Here is a 23,257-nt window from a genome sequence, read left to right on the forward strand (position 1 = left end):
CCATAATATATACCGTAATATAACTAATATATACTGTAATATAACTAATATAGACGATAATATATACTGTAATGAGCTTTTTTAAAAAACATTTACCACAAGAAACGGAATCTTATTGTGACACCAATTACTCTTTTTTTGACGTCTGAATCAGATCAAATGTAATACTTTGGTTTGATTACTATTTGATTTTTGTTTCGTTATACTTTTTTTTTTTAAAAAGTATAATGACCACAAATGAATACGGTTAATGTAATGGCTACTGTCTCTAGAGCAGGGGTTTCCAAACTAGAGGTTTTGATTTACAAATGGGGGTTAAATTGAAGTATTTTACAAATTATTATTATTATATATGTAATATTTTAAAATGTTTGTTATATTCAGACACGCAACATTTAAATGGATATGTGGAATTTGTTATTGCAAAATTAGAGGGACTAGGTTCATCCATGTGTACGTTTTCTTTTGTTTTTTATTTTGGTAAATATTTTCCTTTGGGCTAAAATTCAGGCAGCAAAAAAAAGTGCTTTTTTGGATGATACTGTAAATAATGCACCTTGGTCACCATGTCACGCTCGGTAATCACCTAACATGACAGGGTGATAATAATTCAATGACATTTTGACTACAGAAGACACTGATGCCCCGTACTAACAGCAGCACATTTAATTCAGTGTACACTATTAAGGAAGTGCAGATATTCACTATGTCACGTATCGAGGTTGAGCCAGAGGCAAGTGCAGATAATGACATTTATTGAAACAAAGACCCTAAGACAACTTGGAATAACACTGTGGCATGACACAAAACACCGAGACATGAACAACAAGAGTCTAGGACAACGAAAGACAAGCAAACAGTGCAGACAAGGACTACACACACACACACGCACACAAAACGTGATTCAGGCGCAGGTGGTCATGTGACAGATGGTGCAGTGGCTGATGGGAAGTGGAGTCCAGAGTTTCTTGATACATGACAGAACCCTCCCCCAGGGGCGTTACTCCTGGAGCGGCCAAAATTATACGTCCTCCATCTGGTGGTCCTGGCCCCCTGGGCAAAATGTCCCCAGCAGAACCAGGAGGCCGAGCTGCTTCCACAACGGTACAGGAAGGCAGAGATACTTCCTCGGCTGAACATGAAAGCGGGGCAACATCCTCGGCAAAGCATGAAAGTGGGGCGACGTACTCGGCAGAGCATGAAAGCGGGGCGATGTCCTCGCCAGAGCATGAAAGCGGGGGCGACGTCCTCGCCGGTGCAGGGAAGCGGAGCGACGTCCTCAGCGGAGCTAGACAGCGGAGCGGCATCCTCTGCGGAGCAGGGAGGCAGAGCGGCGTCCACCGCCGAGCAGGGAGGCTGAGCGGCGTCCACCGCCGAGCAGGGAGGCTGAGCGCCGTCCACCGCCGAGCAGGGAGGCTGAGCGGCGTCCACCGCTGAGCAGGGAGGCAGAGCGACGACCTCAGCCGGGCAGGGAGGCTGAACGAAGTCCTCGGCAGAGCATGAAAGCGGAGCGACGTCCTCGGCTGAACAGGGAGGCAGAGCGACTTTGAGGTAGCTGAACAGTGGGGAATCCTTGAATCCAGTAGGAGATGGAGTGACGTCTCTCACGGAACGTGGAGGCAGAGCAACATTCTCCACTGAACATGAAGGCTGAACGAGAGCCATAATAGTGGAGAGAGGGTGGGAGTTGGTCTCTGCCCTGACCACACACTCCCCCTCCTGTCGGCGTGGCATGGCGTAGTCCTTTGTGAACATTGCCGGTGGTGACCTGGTGCCTGGTCTGTCCTGCCGCGGCAGCCCGAGCATGCGGTCATTCTGAGCGAGTAGTTCATCTGTCCTTCTTCCCTGCTCCAATAGTCCTCTATACCACTCCTCATATGCTGCAAACCAGGCATCCATCTTGGTGATCTGCTGCTTCTGATAAATGGTCTTTCATTCTGTCACGTATCGAGGTTGAGCCAGAAGCAAGTGCAGATAATAACATTTATTGAAACAAACGTACTATGAAACAAAGACCCTAAGACAACTTGGAATAACACTGTGGCATGACACAAAACACAGAGACATGAACAACAAGCGTCTAGGACAACGAAAGACAAGCAAACAGTGCAGACAAGGACTATATATACACACGAGTGCTCATTAACAAAACATGAGTCAGGTGCAGGTGGTCATGTGACAGCTAGTGCAGTGCAGTGGCTGATGGGAAGTGGAGTCCAGAGTTTCTTGATACATGACACTCTACACAAAGCTGTGTTTAAGATTCATGTACATATTTATAGAAGTTTCAGTTCTGTTACTGACATGATCCTGCAATCGATCATCAATTATTTGTGGATTCACTTCTTTTAAAAAAATAAATAAATATATATTTTAGAAGACCAAAGCTTTTATGCAGCTTCTAGGATGTGCTCTCATTCACACATAGTGCATAAACACTGACATAGACTCACACACACAGACATGTTGAACAGAAGCTGTTAACCACTGCTTTCTTTCACACATCAGTATGGAAAAAACTCTGACACCAACAGAACATGCACATGGTGCATAAACACGCACACACAAACACACACACACACACACACACACACACACACACACACACACACACACACACACACACACACAGATATGCAAATGGGGCAAGAATTTATTTTAAATTACATTCATGAAAGCAAACGTCCAACACTACGTTATCTGAATACGATATATTGACATGTGATAAATAAGTTTATCTCTCTTTCTGGAAATACTGTCAGATTTGCTGTTATAGAAAATTATTCAGTATCTTTTGACCAATCAGATTCAAGAATTCAACCTTGCTGAAATCAATTGTATTAATTCCTCATGATTTTGTCTGACATAGACTATGCTTTTTATGCACTATGGCTGTAGTAGTATGAACAAACAAAATCTCTGATGATGCAGCAGGCCGGTGTGGTGTGGAGCAACTTCAATTCAGGACCCAGTAATCCATGCAGGTCAGTGAAAAACATTTAAAATCATCAACTATGATTAACTTCATACTAAACAAATGCTCAATAAACTCCTGAGTGGCAAGTCTGGTAGTCACATGACTGTGTAGTGACACTGTGTGTACTGTCACGTCTGCATTAAGGCCTTCCTGATTAAAGAGTCTTCACAGAGTGTCAGTTTCACACCCGAAAATAACCCATGGGTCACACTTGTGTCTCGTTGCATGTTTAAAATGCATAAAACAGGAAAAAGGGCTTTCAACATAACAGCAACACACACAGACACTTAGGCAGTGTTCCTTCAGACGGCCACTCGGAGTGTAGCTTTAGACAATTAAATATCAGTATAAGTGCGTCTATAAGGACTGATAACTACTTCACTGAAAGATCAGGATTACTGTAAAGAGAAGAATGGAGATGAGTGAGGAGATTTATGCAAACGCAGAAGATACAGCAGATGACGGAGCTAATTACAGTGTCTGTGAGAACTCTTATGAAGATGTTTATGCGAATGAGGACAATTTGGAGACCCAGAGGACCGGAAGCTTCAAGCAATCTGTGAGCTCAGGTAAAATACACTCACACTCAGAAATATGTGTATATGTACTGATCTACTGAATTTAATTTACTTGTGTAAAATGTGACCATCCATTTAAAATCTGTAAACTTGAACCAAATGGATTTGTTTGTTGTTTTAAAAAGACTCTATGTTATTTGAACTGAAAGCAAGTTCAGCTCCTACACAATTCAGTGATGTTCTAGTGTAGCTATCATGTGTGTCTATCCATCATTTCCTGTACCGCTGTAGAGGTGCACGTCTTTGCTAATGAAGTAACTGATTGTTTCTGTTAGTGTCTTTGACTTGTGTAGAATAGAATGAAGCCCCTAAGGGGACATGGTGATGGAAAAAATGGGAGGCTTTTACATTCGCTCGCGAAACCTTTGTGTCCTCCCGTTATTGAGTTTGTACAAACAGTACTTCTGGAGTTCACTCCAAATCTTCCTCTTTCATTTTACATTTCACTGAAATGCTGCTGACTCTGTGTGTCTGGGGCTCCAGCGTAGCTATCTCATGTAGGAATCCAGCATTTTCTGTGATGCTATAGGGTTAGATATCCTTGCAAATAAAGTAACTGATGGCTTCAGGTTATTGTATTTGTCTGGCTAGAAGTGTAAGGCGCAATCTCTAGAAGAAACTACACGAGCATTACCTGTTACAGCTTCAGCTGACTCTCTCATGCACCTGCAAGAACTGTGGAGTGTACATCGACTGTGTACTTGAATTGTTATATAAAGCATTTACACACCTGTCCAAGAGCAGCTTCATGATTTTCTTAAGTAACAAAAAGTCACTAAACTGTACCACAGTAGCGTGTACAAACTCAACACACACTCAGTCCTTTCATACACATTTACCTATGAAACTTTGTCATTTCTTTTTGGTCATTTCTAGGTATTCAATTGGACACACACACATGTCTCTGTATCTGTTCTTCCATTAGGATTCAACACCAAAGGAGGCAGGTGTTACAGACTGACTGCAGTGTGTCTGCTGCTGCTGTGCGTTTTTCTGCTGACTGCCATCATAGTGCTGTGGATCAAATTCACCAACCTGAATACACAGATAGACCAGTTACAGACCAGTTACAACAACCTGACTACAGAGAGAGACCAGTTACAGACCAGTTACAACACCCTGACTATAGAGAGAGACCAGTTACAGACCAGTTACAACACCCTGACTATAGAGAGAGACCAGTTACAGACCAGTTACAACAACCTGAGAGAGGAGTGTCAGTCAAGTAATGTGATGGCTGGAGGTGAGCAAATACTTAAACAAATTAAAAGTTTATCAAAATCTATTAAAACCCAGGGATGTATATTAAAAATGGGTGTTAATGAAACACTGAGTGATTTGTGTCCTACTGTGTGATCAGTTCTTGTTAAACAAGGATGGAGATTCTTCAACTCCAAGCTTTACTACATCTCTATTGAAAAGAAGAACTGGACTGAGAGCAGAGAGGACTGCAGAGAGAAAGGAGCAGACCTGGTGATTATAAACAGCAAAGAGGAACAGGTGTGTGTGTGTGTGTGTGTGTGTGTGTGTGTGTGTGTGTGTGTGTGTGTGTGTGTGTGTGTGCGTGTGTGTAAGTTGGAGAGAGTCTAAACCAGTGTAATTTGTTCATATTGTTTCTCAATCTCAGGAATTCATCATTAAACAGCTGGGCGAAAGTAATTGGGCTTGGATTGGTCTGAGTGACAGAGACACAGAGGGAGAGTGGAAGTGGGTGGATGGGACAGAATTGAGGAGCGGCACTGGGTAAGAAACAGAAATTTATTCAGTATCTTTGTCTATTCATCAGACTGTCTCACCAAGTGTGAATTTCCTGTACACTGCAGCAGATGGATTAAACCAAGCTAATATTATCTCCTGTTATATTCTTCTTGGTCAGAGTGATGGAGTTTTAATACAATGAAAAGTTTTATTATTAAATTATTATCAGTCTCAGTGAGGTGAATGTATGGAATTGAAGAAAACTGAACATTGATTCTGATTCTCTGCTTTCAGGTTCTGGTATAAGGGTGAACCGAATGATGCAGGTAATAATGAAGACTGTGCTGAGATCTGGACTTTTCCAGATAAGAAGTCCTGGAATGACAAACCATGTTCTTATGACACACAGTGGATCTGTGAGAAAAGTGTTTCTTAGTTGTAATTTTTTAAATGACAGCAAAATTATACAATACTTGCACACATTTATCAAATGTATGTAATGAGCAGTTGGACCCTTTGTAACTATCATTTATAAAGAGCTATTTATCATGTGACCCTCTCAGTTAACCTGCTCACGCAGAACTACCACATGTTAATTCACCCGTTTCATATTTATTTCATATAATTCTTATAGATTTCAGTAAAATAAAGTGCACAGATTAACAAGGCAAGGATTTTCTTAGACACCATAAACACTTTTAGATATTTTCTTAAGATATGATCAGTCCACTGATTTGCCTGCAGAATGAAAACGATGATGTTTTGCTAGAAAGATGTGTTTGTTTGTTGTTGGTTTTTTTGCTGTTGCTGATGATGATGATGACGTTTTGCTAGAAAGAAGACTTTGTTTGTTGTTGTTGTTTTTACTGATGATGCTATTAGATTTAAGATGTTTCTTCTCTGCTCACATCATACTTGTAATTCTAATCCTTGTAATTCATAGTATTTTATAGCTTGTGTGTTCTGTGTATTCTAATTTCATATTAATGTTTGTAATGTATTGATGTATGAATATGAAACAAATGTAAATAAGGCAAATCTCCATCTTTGTTCAGTAAGACTAAGCTTCAGATCAGGCGGTGTCATGTTCATGCCACATCAGATTGAAATGTATTTTCCTTACAAAAATCCAGCATGTCTCTGTAGTGAGAGAAAAACGAAGGGCTTGTAAATACAGACTTAGCTTTTACTAGAAATGGACAATAAATAAAACTGATAGGAACATTGATCCGCTAATGTAGGGTGGGAGCATAATGTCCAACTACCATGAAATGATTTCTTTTTGCTTTAAATAGGTCAGAAATGGTCACATCTGAAACTGAACTGAAAGCTGAAACCGATGAGGCCAGAGAGAAAGTTTAACTTGACTGATCCTGCAATTGATCATCAATTATTTGTGGATTCACTTCTTTTTTTAAAAAAATTATATATATATATATTTTAGAAGATGCAGCTTCTAGGATGTGCTCTTGTTCACACATAGTGCATAAACACTGACACAGACTCACACACACAGACATGTTGAACAGAAGCTGTTAACCACTGCTTTCTTTCACACATCAGTATGGAAAAAACTCTGACACCAACAGAACATGCACATGGTGCATAAACACTCACACAGACACTCTCTCTCTCACACACAAACACACGCGCGCACGCACACGCGCACACACACAAGCACACATTCATACACACATGCGCACACACACCCACGCACGCACACACACCACTTTTAAAAACTTTTAAAAAGAGACAAAAAATATTTTTGAAAATAAAATAGCGGAAAATAAATTAATACAACCTCAATTCCAAAAAAGTTGGGATGCTGTGTACATGTCCTCAGTTTAAACATTTGACATGTTTTCTATGTTCTGTTGCGAATAACATATGGGTTTATGAGATTTGCAAATCATTGCATTCTGTTTTATTTACATTTTACACAGCGTCCCAACTTTTTTGGAAACCCCACAAGACCTGCTGTTTTGGAGACGCTCTGACTCAGGCGCCTAGCCATCACAACTTGGCCCTTGTCAAAGTCGGTCATTATGCTTGCCTATTTTTCCTGCTTCCAACACATCAACTTTAAGAACTGACTGTTCACTTGCTGCCTAAGTACAAGTGTATATCACACCCCTTGACAGGTACCATTGTAACGACATAATCAATGTTATTCACTTCACCTGTCAGTGGTTGTAATGTTACGGTATGTCTGATCAGTGTACCCAAGAGTCCAGTGCATGTGCAAATATGCCATATGTGACATGCATGAGCGATGTCCTGGTGCTGTGTGTGCATTAGTGTTAGGAGCTGGACTAGTGATCAGGAGTTCAGGGCTCTAATTGCTTGGGATATTTGATTAGTTGATTAAATGTATCTGCATTTATAGTTCTAGATTACATTATTGCATATTGGACCTATTTTTTAAGCATTTAATTATATTTCATTAAAAATATTTAATTATGAAACATAAAACCGTTAAAAGTGGATCACATTCAGAAAATATATTTGTACTGAGGGGTCCATGAAATTTATTTCATAGTCAAAGGGTTCCCTGGTTGCGCAAATTTTGTGGACAACTGTTCTAGATGTAAAGAGTGATTATTAGTTTTAAACGTATACAAAAACTAAAAGTGCATTAATTCCCCTTCTAGAATCCAACACTGTATGGAGCAGATGTTACCGACTGAACGCAGTGTGTGTGGTGCTGCTGTGTGTTCTCCTGCTGACTGCCGTCGCCATGCTGTGGATCAAATTCATTACAGAGCGAAACCTAAGCAAGCAGTTACAGCAGGAGAGAGATAAAACTCAGAAAATGCTGGATGCTTTAGGTGAGAGAATATTGAAAGCTGTGAATAAAAACCTTTAAATTAGAACCAATGTAACCCAGGAACATTAAGCATACACTACATTTGATTTGCTGAGTATTACTTCGCATGCCCTACTGTGTGATTATAGCTGCAGGACAAGCTGAGATGGACAAACTTCAGCTCCAGTCTCTACTATGTCTCTGAGACAAAGACCTGGACTGAGAGCAGACAGGACTGCAGAGAGAGAGGAGCAGACCTGGTGATCATAAACAGCAAAGTGAAACAGGTAATAGAGAGAGAGAGAGAGAAAGAGAGAGAGAGAGAGAGAGAGAGAGAGAGAGAGAGAGATGTTCATGTTCTCTTATGCTATCACATGCACAGGAGTTCATCGTGGAACAACTGCATATAAGTCGGACATGGATCAGTCTGAGTGACAGAGAAACAGAGGGAAACTGGAAATGGGTGGACGGTACACCACTGACCACTAGATAAAAGACCACATTAGGAAGTTGTTGTGTCGGCACACTGAGCACACTGTGAAGCACACACCACCGAATGAAGGCAGCTAACCTCCCCTGTCCCACGCCAAGACTCAATGGCTCCTGGAGAGAAAGAACACACCCATTAACCAAAATTACACAAACACTAAACAAAGGAAGAAAAACTAAAATATTACAGATACCGTGGTGTGGTGGCTATAACACTCAGGTCCATGGACACCACATGCAATAGAGGCAGTTGAACAGTACCTAATAAATAAACTGGAAGATATAGCCATTATAGCATAGAGACAATAAGGCATAGCATACACCCCATCAATAGTAAGGTGGTTGTGTGGAGAAAAACCTGAAAGAACAGGTTTGAGGCTGGAAAATACTAATTTACCAATTAGCCTCTCACACTACATGTGGGTGCAGAACATAAGCCAAGAATACATCCAAAACTAAAGTCAACAAAAGTAACAGACAATAGAACAAAAAATAACAGGAAAAGAAAAGACAGCACAAACAAAACAAAATAAAAATTACACCAGCAACTACGGATGTCACGATACCAAAAATCTAGTAGTCGGTACCGATACCACCAAAAGTACACGATACTCAATACCACGGTGTGGTATAAAAATGAAATAAATAAATAAATAAATAAATAAACTCTCCTGGAGGACATCCTCCTCTGGCTGATACTGGCAAATAGAGGGGGGGGGAGAGGAAGAGTTAAAGGGAGGGGGGGGTATTTTGGTTATCAAACACTGTCTGACAATGAGTCTCTGGAGGTGCACACACACGCGCACACACACACACACACACATACACACACAAACACACACTATATATACTCCGAATTCAAGCATTAGTTTGAATTCACTGATATGGTGTGTTATATTTTCCTGGAATTCCTTATCCCAGTGTTCCGTGTTCTACCCGCTACTCTGTCATACAACTGATAGAGCTTGTAGAATTATTTCATCCTACCTTCTCAGGAAGTGAAGCCTTCGTGCCTCTGGGCTCAAGAACCCTTGAAGTCCTTTCTCTTTCTCTGAAGAAGCTGATAAAAAAAAGAGTCTTTTGCAATGAGATATACGAATCGTCCTTTATATGGACTTCGGTTTATAAAAGAACAAAAGGATTACAATTATCGTAACTCAAAATATAAAGAAAAAATAAAGAAAAACCTTAGACCACGCAGGATCTGAGTAGTGGTTTTCTTTTACAAGAACTTAAAATGACCAAACCTTCACCTAAGAAATGGCTGCTCAATGCTGGCTCATCCTAAGCATTTATACCTTTGTCTTTTGTCTTTCAGGCTCTAGGGTCTAAGCTTGATGCTCAAAATATCATGCAGCTACATGCGCCAGCTTGCTTTCTTAAAGATGACAGGATGCGGTTTGGTGTGCTAGCTCACTTACTGAAGAGAAAAAATAGAGTGTAGCAGTCATTTACAGAAAACATACAGATCAGGACATTATAATAGAGCACTGGTTTCGAAGCTGTGTGTGTGTTGAAAGAAACAGGATGCATGTTTTTTTCATGTTTCACTGTGTGTTTTAGTTTTACATCAATTTGTTTCATCAGTTTTTGCAGTGCCTCCACCGGTCTAGTAAAAGCAGAGGGTCTTGGTTTCTCAACACAGATATGCGCTTCTTTTTTCATTTTCTCAGTGCATTTTTGCCTATATCTCTGATTTAGTCTCCTAATGTTTTCAGCACGTCTAAATTTAGCTCGGTCCTTTAACACTGCAGCTTCAGCCCCCTTTTGATTCAAGACACACAGTATAATATTACATTTTTTCACTAAACGATTACTTTCCAATATTAGTTCTTCAGTTCTCTTCACATCCAGCGTGTCGAGTTGTAAATCTCGCAGGTCCCGCTGGAGCAGTATACCGTCAGGATCAGCTTTCTTAGTGGAAGATTTTCCACTCTGTCTTCCTCCATATCGCTGGGTACCTTGGGGCTGGCTTGTTCCCTTTTTTCTTCTTGGACCTCTTTTTCTCCTGATGTGATTGTATTTCCCCGGGCTGTCAAGGTTGAGGCTCTTTACATAGTATAATCATAACACATATTTCAGGGCAGTTATAACATATAATATTATCTTAACACATGATATCAGCTTGCATTCACATTAATCAAGAAATAAGACACAATAACGGCAGGGCTGAGACTACAAATTTCTGAGATCCAAATCTCTTAGAACACCTCCTAGAACAGGTGGCAGGCCAAAACGATTTATTAAAAGCATGAACATTTGAATAATTATTAGTGATATTAGGCTATATTTAGCTGACAGGACACGGGCTGAAATGAGATGCATGGTGGCCCATTCGGAGGTAGTTTATAACATCGCAATGCATTAGCGTCGTTAACAAATAACTGGCTATCGCAAACATTACATGGAACATAATGCTAGCTGGTTTCACGGCAACAATGCCAGCTGCCTCAAACAAATATAATATAGGACCGTCCTTCAGGTGCTTTGCCAAATCCCAGGTGCTTCCTCGCTTTGTTTGAAATGAATGATAGCATCGGTTGCACACCAGAAACTGATACTAGCTTTCCTCTCAACAAGTCAGGGCGGAGCTAAACTTGTTAAGCTAAGCTAAACTTCTGTAGTTTATGTAGTTTAACTTCTCATGTTTTCCCATGTGCTTGTAGGCGTTCCTCTTCTTCACCACTTGTGGACCGACTAAAACACGTATTTGCTGCCCCATCAGGTCCGGAAGAATCGCAACCGGTACTTACGGTACTTACGGCAAAGAAACACAAGGGAACACAAGGGCTTAAATGCACAAACTAATCAAGGAGGACTGAAGAAGGACTGAAAACAAGTAATCATGACACATTAGGGAGATAACCAGTGACAAGACAGTGGCAGAAACAGAACATAAAACAAAACAAAAGACACATGGCCGTATACATAAACAATCACACAGGAACCAAGAAATAGCGCCGTACCACTGACAGCTGTGAGCACTGAGAAGGGGAGTGATATTGATATACATGATATCATATACATGATATTTCACACAACATACACTGGAAACATGTTTACCTCCTTCCTCTGCTTATTAGGTATCAGGAAATTTTTGTTATTCCTAAAGACAACTCTTTGCCTATCTAACGAATCCTATTATTGCATTTATTTCCGGGAAAAGCATCAGTGTTGCTCAACATGGCATTAAACAAACCCTGACAGAAAGTGCAGGCAATAAAGAGTGACGTAGCCTTGATGAACATTTCTGATGTAACTTCCTCTCTAAGTGGAATTACCAAACACACACACACAGTGTACAGCACACACGCACACATGCACACACACACACACACACACACACACACACACACACACACACACACACACACACACACACACACACACACACAGTGTACAACACGAACAAACAGTATTTATTGCTAAATAACGTTTATTAGCCGGTATGTAAAAAGAAATCAATCAGATAATTTTAGAGTAAAACCATGACATGACATGAAAAATGCACGTATAGATGTATTTGCCATTAGTGGTTAATAAAGTGCCTACTAAGTGCATTTTATTTGTATATTCAGTATTTCAGTTCAGACTTCCACTTTTCTATTTTGAGTTATTCTGTAATTTTAGACTTTTTTTAACCTCTTAGACTGACTGGTTTTCTGGGAAAAGATCAAGGCTCTCCTTAATAAAGGAATCATCAACTCAAAAGTAACAGAACCCAACAGAAATGAACACTTTTCAGCTTTGGGTGCTACTGAGCTTGGCTCTCTTCACTGCAAGACACGGTCTCACTGACTACGTTTACATGGACAGCAGTAATCTAATTATTGACCTTACTCTGATTAAGATAATAATGTGATTAAGGTGTTTACATGAGTCGCTTTTAGAATACTCCTGTTCCCGTTTTACATGTTTTAGAACATAATTAGATTAACAGCCCGCGTCATTACGTCACCGCGCCACGCCGTCCGACGTCCCTCCAGAATTTCACGTATCAACATATAGTTCATCTTCGTTATGGGATTGTATACAGTTTTGGGTGTTTTTATTTAATTTTCTTACGAACGCTTTAAGTGCACTTAATTATTTGTCATGCTGTACGTGCTAATAGACAACTGCTTGAAGCCGTGGGCTGAGTCATGTATTTTTCCCCACTACAGGCCTATAGTAGGCAAGCATGCGGTTTAGGACGAACCCGAACTCTCTTGTTCGCCGTAAAACGTAAAACTGCCGTGTGTGATCGTGTCCTGTCGCAAAATGCGGTGGAAACGCTCACACGACGTTCATAATGTGATTAAGGTGTTTACATGTCTGTAGTACACGTCCATAATGCGACTAAAACAGGAGTACTCAAATTAAGTACTCGAATTAAGTACAAAATACTGCGCCTACCATGCAGAAGCAACAGGTCAGCATGAGCGCCACCGAAGCTGCCAAGTTGAAGGCGTGGGATAGCTGGTTCTGGGAACAGAATCGGCAAATAAACTAAGATATTGCTCTGCTCCAGCGCCTTCTGAAACCGCTGCAGCAAGCCGTGCAGCAAGCCGGGCCATGCACAAGGTCGCCACCCGCACAAGTTACCCCGCCAACGCTACCGGAGAACTACGCCACGCAACAGGGGCAGCAGAGCTACCCGAGTTCCTGGGCTTTCCACTGCAGGGGAATTACACAACGCCATGCAGCCAGCAGAACCACTTGAATTCCTGGGGCTTCCCACTGCAGGGGAATTACACCACGCTGCCAGAACCGAAGGCTGGCCTAGAACTTTTTTTTTTTTTTTTTTTGGAGGGGGGGGGGGGGGGGGGGGGAACTGCAACCTCAGAGCTCCAGCTTGAGACCCACGGGGAGGTCTCAGCTGTGGAGCTCCAGCCCGAGGTTAACATGGCAACCTCTGGGCCCCCATCTCAGGTCAACTTGGCGGCCTCAGAGCTCCAGCCAGAGACCTGCGGGGAGGTCTCATCTGTCGAGGAAACTATCCTGCTTCCCTATCCTGCTGAGGAAGCTGCCCCGCTGCCCTGTCCAGCCGAGGAAGCTGTCCCACTGTCCAGCCCAGCCAAGGAAGCTGTCCTGCTGTCCAGCCCAGCCGATGAGGCTGTCCTGCTGTCCAGTCCTGCTGGGGGCGTCGTCCAGCATTCCATTCCTGCTGAGGGTGTCATCCAGCATTCCAGCCCCACTGGGGGTGGTGGTCCGCCTTTCTGCTGCTTGGCAGAGGCCGTCCTGTTTCCCGATACAGCGAGAGACAGATCACACAGGGGCCCCCGACCGCCGTTGGAGGGGGACGCTCAGCAGATGGCACTGCGGTGCGGCTTCTGAGTTTGTTTGTTTTGATTCTCTCCTTATTTAAGCATTGGTTCATGTTCAAGAGGGTATCTTAATTTACTCCAGGTATCTGTATGTCAGTTTGAGTATGCTGATTATTTAAACCCCTCATGTAGCTGTGCATTTCGCGCAGTATTTATGTTGAATGAGTGTTGGAATGGTGAACACGTTACGTGTACTAATCGGTCTTGTTTTCATGTCCTGTTCAGTTTTCTGCCCCGCATCCAGTTTCTCGTTTTCCTGTCTAGACCGCGTTTTCCTTGTTTATTGATTCACTTTTAAAATAAAGACTTTGATCTGCACCTGCTTCTGCTCAAGTCCCATGTCGTGACAGAACTTAGTATATTTCCAATATATTATTAATCACTGCACGATTGGGTTTAACAGTATGGCTCATTATTCAACAGGTAACAGAATAGCACTGGAGCGAGCACACACTGTTATTTTGCATGTTCATTAAAAAAAACACACGCACAGAATGGGAAAATCGGTTCAGAAAGAAAATCAGGTGACATCATGGTGGTGACAGAGTTACTAACAGTAATGAGGATTTTTCAGACACAACACACTGACCTACACAGATAAAAATATCAACTTATTTACTGCTTTTCAATCACATGCAGTAATTCAGATAAAGACTGTCTTCTCACAGATCCAAATAAACTGACGACTACAGGGATAATCAGCCCAGTTCCAGACAGGATCAGTCTTATCACGAGTTACAACACAGTCCTCCCATGCTCTGTTGGGTTCTCCTTGTCCCCAGAACCTGAAGGAGAGAATCAGAGGATCCGCTGTTACTGTCAGTAACTCATCATCATGAGAAAATATTAGTTCAGTGATTTCTTACCCAGTGTTCAGCAGTGTACCGTCCACCCACTTCCACTCGCCCTCTCTGTCTCTGTCATTCAGTCCAATCCAAGCTTTTCTTCTGCTCAGGATTTTACTGATGAACTCCTGTCATTGTAGTAGTACAATATCAGAATTAATAAGGGTCTCTCGCTGTCTCTCTCTCTCTCTCTCTCTCTCTCTCTCTCACCTGTTCCTCTCTGCTGTTTATGATCACCAGGTCTGCTCCTTTGTTCCTGCAGTCGTGTCTGCTCTCCTCCCAGGTCTTGTTCCCAATAGATATGCAGTAAAAACTGGAGTTGAAGCTGAAACACCTCCCTTTATCTATAGAGATATATGGAGAGAATTTACTGAGATCAAAACACACGGTTTCTGAACTATTGCTTGCATACAGGTGTAACAGGTACGGAAAGTATTCCATACATTTAATATATAGAATTACACAAAAGGAAATGTATGCCTGAAGTGACTGTCTGGATGTATGCATCTTCCCCTTTAATTTTCTGACTGAAGCGTGTAAATGTTAACTTCCTGTCTTTGCACCTCCTCTTCCCTTTCTGCAATGTGTTTGCATGGGAGAGGTAGGATTTTAATAAGCTCTGATAAATCTAATTTAATCTTTGCCTTAAAAATCACTTTTAATCCAACATTCTTTTTTCTAAATCATATTTACTGCATTATTTCTTATGTATGAGTTATTATTTTCATGTTTTCACTTTAATTAAGGTTATGATTAGTTTTATGCATCATCCATGAACTTGAAGCACGTGTTAATTGCAGTGGACTTCTAATTTATTTTACAGAAATATTGAGGGCAAAAGCACACATTGTATGAGACTGTATCTCTTGGTGAGAGAGTAAATGAAGATCAAAACACACAGTTTCTGAACTATTGCTTGCATACAGCCATGACTTGTATTTCACCACAAACACTATAGCTCAATATATACCATAATATATACTGTAATATATACTATAATATATACTGTAATATAACTGTAATATAACTGTAATATATACCATAATATATAATGTAATATAACTATAATATATACCATAATATATACTGTAATATAACTGTAATATATACCATAATATATACTGTAATATAAAAGTAATATATATACTTAATCACCTGTAATGAGCCTTTTTAAAAAAAAAAAAAAACATTATTTACCACAAGAAACAGCATCTTATTGTGATTTTACACCAATTATCTTTCTCCCAAATTCAAATCAGATCAAACTTAATACTTTGGTTTGATTACTATTTGGTTTGGTTTGGGTTTTTTAACATGTAATCTAATAAAATTCTCCAAAAGCCAAAAAAGTCATTGTAAAACTCGTTCAGTCGTTTTCTCAGAAATACAGCGATCGGAGAAACTTTATCCAAATGGGGACAGTGTACTGCATCCAGCATTTATTTTCTCTTTTTGTTTGTTGCTCCAAATTTGGAGAACACGTGGAATTTCTGCAGCATTAAAGCTCGTACTTTTGTAGGTTATTGCTGTCTATTTCTCTGTTTAGACCCTGACCGGATAAATAAATACAGCACACCAACTCTGTGCCCCCTGTTTGTGTGGACAATAATAACTCATATAGACATTTACATTTTAGACACTGAGTTCAGTTTTAAAATGACACCAGGATTTCCACTGAGGGCATTTAACCTTTGGGTAGAAAACTTTATTCTAAAATTCATGCACTTACAACACAGATCAAGTGTACTCCGGTATCCATCTCTCTCCCTCTGTAACTGGTCTCTCTCTTTAGTCAGGTTGTTGTAACTGGTCTGTAACTGGTCTCTCTCTATAGTCAGGTTGTTGTAACTGGTCTGTAACTGGTCTCTTTCCTTAGTCAGGGTGTTGTAACTGGTCTGTAACTGGTTGTTTTCTATCGTCAGGTTGTTGTTTCTGTCCTCTAACTGCTCTCTCTCTAAAGTCATTCTCATGTAACGTGTTCGTAAATGATTTCTCTCTACGGTCAGTTTATTGTAACTGGTCAGTAACCGGTCTTGCTCTATTATAAGAGCGGTGTATGTGGACTGTAACTGGTCTTTTTCTGTAGTCAGGATGGTGAATTCGATCCACAGCACTGTGGTAGCAATCAGCAGGAGAAGACACAGCAGCAGCACACACAAAACAGCCAGTCTGTAACATCTGTCCCCCGCAGTCAGTTCTATAAGGGGGTGGGACACAGAGAATAAAACATTTTCCTCATCTGACACAAGGATCCGAATCTACATCGGGATTTCTGTGAGGCTGCTTTGTGGTGGTCCGGATTGTTAAAAGCGTTCCACAGTTATAATTGGAGTCGAACTGATCTGTGTTTGTACCTGCGTGTTGAGTCTTCGTGTTGGCATTCTCCGTCTCGGTTTCGGGCTTGTGATGTCTAACAGCATTTCCTTTCTCATAGAGTTCCATCACCTTCTCGATGCGCTCTCCTCTCTCCTTAGCGTAGTTCACATAATCAGAATCAGCCTGAGACATCTCTGCTCTATAAAAGACTCTGAATCACAGCGTCGCTAGTCTTCTGCGTGTCAAGCGTTAAAGAGACCTTTTAACTGGTGTAGTGCGGTTAAACCGGGAAGTGTTCGACAGGATGTCACTATTGTGCACATTATGGGATGTAGGCCTGTTAAACAATGATGTTATCTGTACCTGGATCTGATTACTGCTCAAAATTCACTACATGGACAAAAGTTTGTGCACACCTTACGACACACTCACACAAATGTGCTTTTTGAACATGGCGTTCCAGATTCAGTCGCCTTTTTGCTCTTATAATAATTCTGGGAAATCGAAGAGTATTTTCACTCTGATGATGATTATTTTCCAAAGACAGCGCATCTTGTTTTATCTATTTTTTTCATCCTTATGAAGATAAAATGCAGCTCGTTCAGTTGTGTTACCGAAAGTCCTCTGTCCTGAAGACTTTTCTCATGGCAGAAAACTTACACTCTTCCAAAGTGCTGACACTGAACACTCCTTCCATAATATTAAATAACATTACATTTAAGTATCAATGCTTATACATCCTCTCTCTCTCTCTCTCTCTCTCTCTCTCTCTCTCTCTCTCTCTCTCTCTCTCTCTCTCTCCTTTTTAAAGAACAGCCTATTTTCAATAAATGGGGGAAGTTGACATAGCGTGTACCATAAATACATCTCTCTCTCTCTCTCTCTCTCTCTCTCTCTCTCTCTCTCTCTCTCTCTCTCTCTCTCTCTCTTTGTCACATATATATGTTTTATGTTATCATGGCTTAATCCCATCTGCTGAAAATGACAAAATATTTTATTTTATCAGTTGGCTTGTATTTTGAGTTACGCACCTGCCTGGAAATCCTGGTAATAAACATACAGTATATAAATAATATATATCATTCATCTCAAGCTCTTACGCAGTGGTCAGGGTCGTACCGTCCACTTGTTTCCACACCCTCTCTGTGTCACTGTCACTCAGACCAATCAAAGCCTCATTGCTGCCGAGCTGTTTAAATTCTGCACTTGTATCTGACTCCTTGGATTCCATGACAACATCACACCACCCCATCACTGATTATTTTCCTCTAAATGCACTGTTTATTCTTTACGGAAGAACCACGCTGTAATGCCACAAATGTTTTATAATTTTTTTTATTTAAATGTTCTTTTTTTACCTGAATCATTTTTCATGACAAGAAACTGAAACTGAAACACAATCATCATCAAAATACTGTTGTTTATACTTTTTAAGTATATATATATAATTGGTTCAATTTGTGCATGTGCTTTTGATTATTAAATGATACACGTCACTGAGAAACACGTCTCTCACAGATCCAGTGTTCATTATTATAGCATTTCTGGTCATTCCAAAAGTTCCCATTTGAACTGAAAATCTCAGCACAGTCCTCCTCACCTACATTATTCGGTTCCCCTGTAGCCCAGAACCTGAAACCCAGAGAATCAGAATCAGACTCAGATCAGTGTTCAGTTTCCATCAATTCCACACATTTAACTGAATCCTCTCAGACTCTGTGCACCTTAAAGGTAGGGAAATAATTTCTTACTTAGTGGTCAGTGATGTACCGTCCACCCATTTCCAGTCTCCCTCTGCAGCTCCGTCACTCAGACCAATCCAAGCCCGACTGCTGCCCAGCTGTTTGCCGATGAACTCCTGTAAATGACAGCACAATAAAAACAGCTTTAGTCTCTCTCTCTCTCTCTCTCTCTCTCTCTCTATCTCTCTCTCTCTCTCTCTCTCTCTCACCTGTTCCTCCTTGCTCTTTATGATCACCAGGTCTGCTCCTTTGTCCCTGCAGTCCTGTCTGCTCTCCTCCCAGTTCTTCTTCTCATTAGATATGCAGTAAACACTGGAGTCAAAGTTGAAACACCTCCCTTTATCTATAGAGATATACAGAGAGAATTTACTGAGATCAAAACACACAGTTTCTGAACTATTGCTTGCATACAGCCATGACTTGTATTTCACCACAAACACTATAGCTCAATATATCATAATATATACTGTAATATAACTGTAATATATACCATAATATATACTGTAATATAACTGTAATATATACCATAATATATACTGTAATATAACTGTAATATATACCATAATATATACTGTAATATATACCATAATATATACTGTAATATAACTGTAATATATACCATAATATATATACTGTAATATAACTGTAATATATACCATAATATATACTGTAATATAACTGTAATATATACCATAATATATACTGTAATATAACTGTAATATATACCATAATATATACTGTAATATATACCATAATATATACTGTAATATAACTGTAATATATACCATAATATATATACTGTAATATAACTGTAATATATACCATAATATATATACTGTAATATAACTGTAATATATACATGTAATCACATTTTAGAGCTTTGGATTTTTTTTAAACATTAATTAACACAAGAAACAGCATCTTATTGTGATTTTACACCTATTAGTCCTTCTTCCACGTTCGAATCATATCAAACTTAATACTTTGGTTTGATTATTATTTGTTTGTTTTTTTTGTTTTTTTAAACATGTAACGTAATAAAATTCTCCAAAACCCAAAAAAGTCATTGTAAACCTCGTTCAGTCTTTTTGTCAGAAATACAGCGATCAGAGAAACTTTATCCAAATGGGGACAGTGTACTGCATCCAGCATTTATTTTCTCTTTTTGTTTGTTGCTCCAAATTTGGAGAACACGTGGCATTTCTGCAGCATTAAAGCTTGTACTTTTGTAGGTTATTGCTGTCTATTTCTCTGTTTAGACCCTGACCGGATAAATAAATACAGCACACCAACTCTGTGCCCCCTGTGTGTGTGGACAATAATAACTCATATAGACATTTACATTTTAGACACTGAGTTCAGTTTTAAAATGACACCAGGATTTCCACTGAGGGCATTTAACCTTTGGGTAGAAAACTTTATTCTAAAATTCATGCACTTACAACACAGATGAAGTGTACTCCGGTATCCATCTCTCTCCCTCTGTAACTGGTCTCTCTCTTTAGTCAGGTTGTTGTAACTGGTCTGTAACTGGTCTCTCTCTATAGTCAGGTTGTTGTAACTGGTCTGTAACTGGTCTCTCTCTATAGTCAGGGTGTTGTAACTGGTCTGTAACTGGTCTCTCTCTATAGTCAGTGTGTTGTTACTGGTCTGTAACTGGTCTCTCTCTATAGTCAGCGTGTTGTAACTGGTCTGTAACTGGTCTCTCTCTATAGTCAGGGTGTTGTAACTGGTCTGTAACTGGTCTCTCTCTATAGTCAGGGTGTTGTAACTGGTCTGTAACTGGTCTCTCTCTATAGTCAGGGTGTTGTAACTGGTCTGTAACTGGTCTCTCTCTATAGTCAGGGTGTTGTAACTGGTCTGTAACTGGTCTCTCTCTATAGTCAGTGTGTTGTTACTGGTCTGTAACTGGTCTCTCTCTATAGTCAGCGTGTTGTAACTGGTCTGTAACTGGTCTCTCTCTATAGTCAGGGTGTTGTAACTGGTCTGTAACTGGTCTCTCTCTATAGTCAGGGTGTTGTAACTGGTCTGTAACTGGTCTCTCTCTATAGTCAGGGTGTTGTAACTGGTCTGTAACTGGTCTCTCTCTATAGTCAGTGTGTTGTTACTGGTCTGTAACTGGTCTCTCTCTATAGTCAGCGTGTTGTAACTGGTCTGTAACTGGTCTCTCTCTATAGTCAGGGTGTTGTAACTGGTCTGTAACTGGTCTCTCTCTATAGTCAGGGTGTTGTAACTGGTCTGTAACTGGTCTCTCTCTATAGTCAGGGTGTTGTAACTGGTCTGTAACTGGTCTCTCTCTATAGTCAGCGTGTTGTAACTGGTCTGTAACTGGTCTCTCTCTATAGTCAGGCTGTTGTAACTGGTCTGTAACTGGTCTCTCTCTTTAGTCAGGTTGTTGTAACTGGTCTGTAACTGGTCTCTCTCTATTGTCAGGGTGTTGTAACTGGTCTGTAACTGGTCTCTCTCTATAGTCAGTGTGTTGTTACTGGTCTGTAACTGGTCTCCCTCTATAGTCAGGGTGTTGTAACTGGTCTGTAACTGGTCTCTCTCTATAGTCAGGTTGTTGTAACTGGTCTGTAACTGGTTGTTTTCTGTAGTCAGGTTGTTGAATCGGATCCACAGCACCGTGACGGCAGTCAGCAGGAGAACACACAGCAGCACCACACACACTGCAGTCACTCTGTAACACCTGCTCCATGCAGTGTCTCCTCCTAGACGGAAATGGACACAAAGACACGTCTTTGAGTCGTATTTACTCTCCAAAGTTAGACCCAGCATTCACAGTCTCAACAGTAACAAGGCCCTTCAACAGTGAGCTGGAAAACATCTCTGTAACTCCCTCCAACTTCACTGTGAAACTCCTCCCTTTCCACTAAAGGAATGCAGTGGGGCGGGGATGTGGGCTGGTTTTGATTAAACTGACTTTGTGTTCTGCATTTGCACCACAACGACAAAAAGATCTTTGTCTAAGACTCAGGGCAGAGCTAAGGCTAGAACAGAAAAACGTTCGCATGGCATAACATAAACAAACCAAAACGCAAGACTCACTGAGAGGGGGAATTCGAGACAACACGCAGCATCTGCCATGCAAGTCCCTGTGTATTAGCTGTTACTATAGCAACAATATATTACAACAAGCACAGGAATAAATACACATAGAGTAAATCTTTAATTTGACATGCTATGAGAACTTCTATCAGAGCTACTGATCTAGAAAATTAATCATTCCTTCTGACCAATCACGATTAAGAATTCAACAGTGCAGTGAGATAATGTTTGCTAAGACTTGGGTCTTTTTCTTGAGCTGAACCTGGCAGTTTGTTACAACACACTGTGGATTAAATTGATGCAGTTTCAATAAAACACACCAAGCTGCTGTGTGAATTTTTAAAAAATTCTTCTTTATTTCTGCTCTAAAGTATGTGTATTGTGTCTGTGTATATGTCCAGGGGCGTCTGCTATTAATAGGCTAGCAGGCCTAAGTTCAAAGTTCTCTCTTCCTTCTCCACGTCTAACAGCGTCTGCACTCTCGTAGATATCCACCGTCATCTCTGCTCACTCACAAACACACTGATACAAATCTCACATCTGTAAAAGCCTGAATTACTGCATCTGGCCGTGCAAACTTCGAAACTCACATACCTGTGTTCGGATCTGTGTCTGGGGCTTTCTTTGTGTCACCGCCTTCCTTCTCTGTGTCGGGGTCGTGACCTCTAACCATCTCCACTCAGCCAGAAGAACGATGAAACATCTGTAATCTATAAAAGACTCACTAATGCACGAAATGACTGTGTGTCTGTGTGGGTGTGGCTGAAAGGCTGCAGCTAAGTTGTACAGCTGTTAGTAAAGGAAGTTGCATCAGAGGAATCAGCTGGCTCTTGTGGTTGAATTGTGAAGTTAGCTGTGCTTGACACAAGTTCCACTGATCTAAGATCAGCGTTAACCACTGCTCTCTTTCACAAAAAAGAAAAAACAACCACATAGAAAAATGTCACGGTGTGCACACACTTGCACTGACACACACACACACACACACACACACACACACACACAAGCATGTAAAGAGGGCAGGATATTTATTTACTATTTACTTTGTAACAGTAGGTTTCCCCTCATGGGAGAGTCTTCAGCACAGAGACGTTCGTGCTTTGTGGATTTTCAGTAAGGCAAGGCAAGGCAAATTTATTTGTATAGCACATTTTCAACAACCGGGCAATTCAAAGTGCTTTACATAAAACATAAAGAAACGCAAAGCAACAATTACAAGAAAAGACATTTAAAAAGAGTTCATTAAAAATATAAATAAATAAATAAATTAAAATTAAAATGAAAAAATAAATACATTACTAATTAAAACAGGTTAAAACAGAATATAAAAAGGTTACAGTGCAGCATAAGATATCAATTAAAATACCTTGATGATTTATTTAAAAGCAGCAGCAAAAAGAAAAGTCTTCAGTCTTGATTTAAAAGAACTGAGAGTTTCAGCAGATCTGCAGT

The 23,257-nt window shown here is 40.4% G+C and overlaps 3 protein-coding genes across 3 annotated transcripts; 1 reads left to right on the forward strand and 2 right to left on the reverse strand.

Annotated features, from left to right (window-relative positions):
* The first annotated feature begins 3,159 nt into the window (after positions 1-3,159).
* On the forward strand, positions 3,160-6,328 carry LOC108260736 (CD209 antigen-like protein C). Its single transcript, XM_017461238.3, has 5 exons — positions 3,160-3,546; positions 4,481-4,798; positions 4,916-5,055; positions 5,183-5,298; positions 5,548-6,328. The coding sequence occupies exons 1-5, from the start codon at positions 3,390-3,392 to the stop codon at positions 5,687-5,689; spliced, it is 873 nt and encodes a 290-aa protein (XP_017316727.2). The 5' UTR covers positions 3,160-3,389; the 3' UTR covers positions 5,690-6,328.
* A 7,038-nt stretch (positions 6,329-13,366) lies between these two features.
* Positions 13,367-17,424, reverse strand: LOC128628658 (C-type lectin domain family 4 member M). Its single transcript, XM_047152396.2, has 5 exons — positions 17,054-17,424; positions 16,429-16,896; positions 14,910-15,043; positions 14,721-14,827; positions 13,367-14,639 (listed from the first exon to the last, which is right to left on the reverse strand). Exons 1-5 carry the CDS (start codon positions 17,205-17,207, stop codon positions 14,498-14,500), a joined length of 1,005 nt encoding a protein of 334 aa, XP_047008352.1. The 5' UTR covers positions 17,208-17,424; the 3' UTR covers positions 13,367-14,497.
* Positions 17,425-18,334: 910 nt separating this feature from the next.
* Positions 18,335-22,764, reverse strand: LOC124626579 (CD209 antigen). Its single transcript, XM_053677512.1, has 5 exons — positions 22,400-22,764; positions 20,200-21,468; positions 18,967-19,100; positions 18,767-18,873; positions 18,335-18,647 (listed from the first exon to the last, which is right to left on the reverse strand). The coding sequence occupies exons 1-5, from the start codon at positions 22,476-22,478 to the stop codon at positions 18,509-18,511; spliced, it is 1,728 nt and encodes a 575-aa protein (XP_053533487.1). The 5' UTR covers positions 22,479-22,764; the 3' UTR covers positions 18,335-18,508.
* Between the last annotated feature and the right edge of the window lie 493 nt (positions 22,765-23,257).

This window comes from Ictalurus punctatus, chromosome 29 (assembly GCF_001660625.3).
Source record: "Ictalurus punctatus breed USDA103 chromosome 29, Coco_2.0, whole genome shotgun sequence".
NCBI lineage: Eukaryota > Metazoa > Chordata > Actinopteri > Siluriformes > Ictaluridae > Ictalurus > Ictalurus punctatus.

Excerpts from the sequence above, each read along its gene's own strand:
- LOC108260736 (XM_017461238.3), top strand. The coding sequence starts at position 3,390 with ATGGAGATGAGTGAGGAGATTTATGCAAACGCAGAAGATACAGCAGAT. Across the intron at positions 4,799-4,915 it reads AAGTAATGTGATGGCTGGAG|TTCTTGTTAAACAAGGATGG; the intron begins GTGAGCAAATAC and ends CTGTGTGATCAG. Across the intron at positions 5,299-5,547 it reads GAATTGAGGAGCGGCACTGG|GTTCTGGTATAAGGGTGAAC; the intron begins GTAAGAAACAGA and ends CTCTGCTTTCAG.
- LOC128628658 (XM_047152396.2), bottom strand. The coding sequence starts at position 17,207 with ATGTCTCAGGCTGATTCTGATTATGTGAACTACGCTAAGGAGAGAGGA. Across the intron at positions 16,897-17,053 it reads CACGAAGACTCAACACGCAG|AACTGACTGCGGGGGACAGA; the intron begins GTACAAACACAG and ends ACCCCCTTATAG. Across the intron at positions 15,044-16,428 it reads GAGTACACTTGATCTGTGTT|ATAAAGGGAGGTGTTTCAGC; the intron begins GTAAGTGCATGA and ends ATATCTCTATAG.
- LOC124626579 (XM_053677512.1), bottom strand. The coding sequence starts at position 22,478 with ATGGTTAGAGGTCACGACCCCGACACAGAGAAGGAAGGCGGTGACACA. Across the intron at positions 18,874-18,966 it reads TAAAGAGCAAGGAGGAACAG|GAGTTCATCGGCAAACAGCT; the intron begins GTGAGAGAGAGA and ends TGTCATTTACAG. Across the intron at positions 18,648-18,766 it reads GGTACATCACTGACCACTAA|GTTCTGGGCTACAGGGGAAC; the intron begins GTAAGAAATTAT and ends TCTGGGTTTCAG.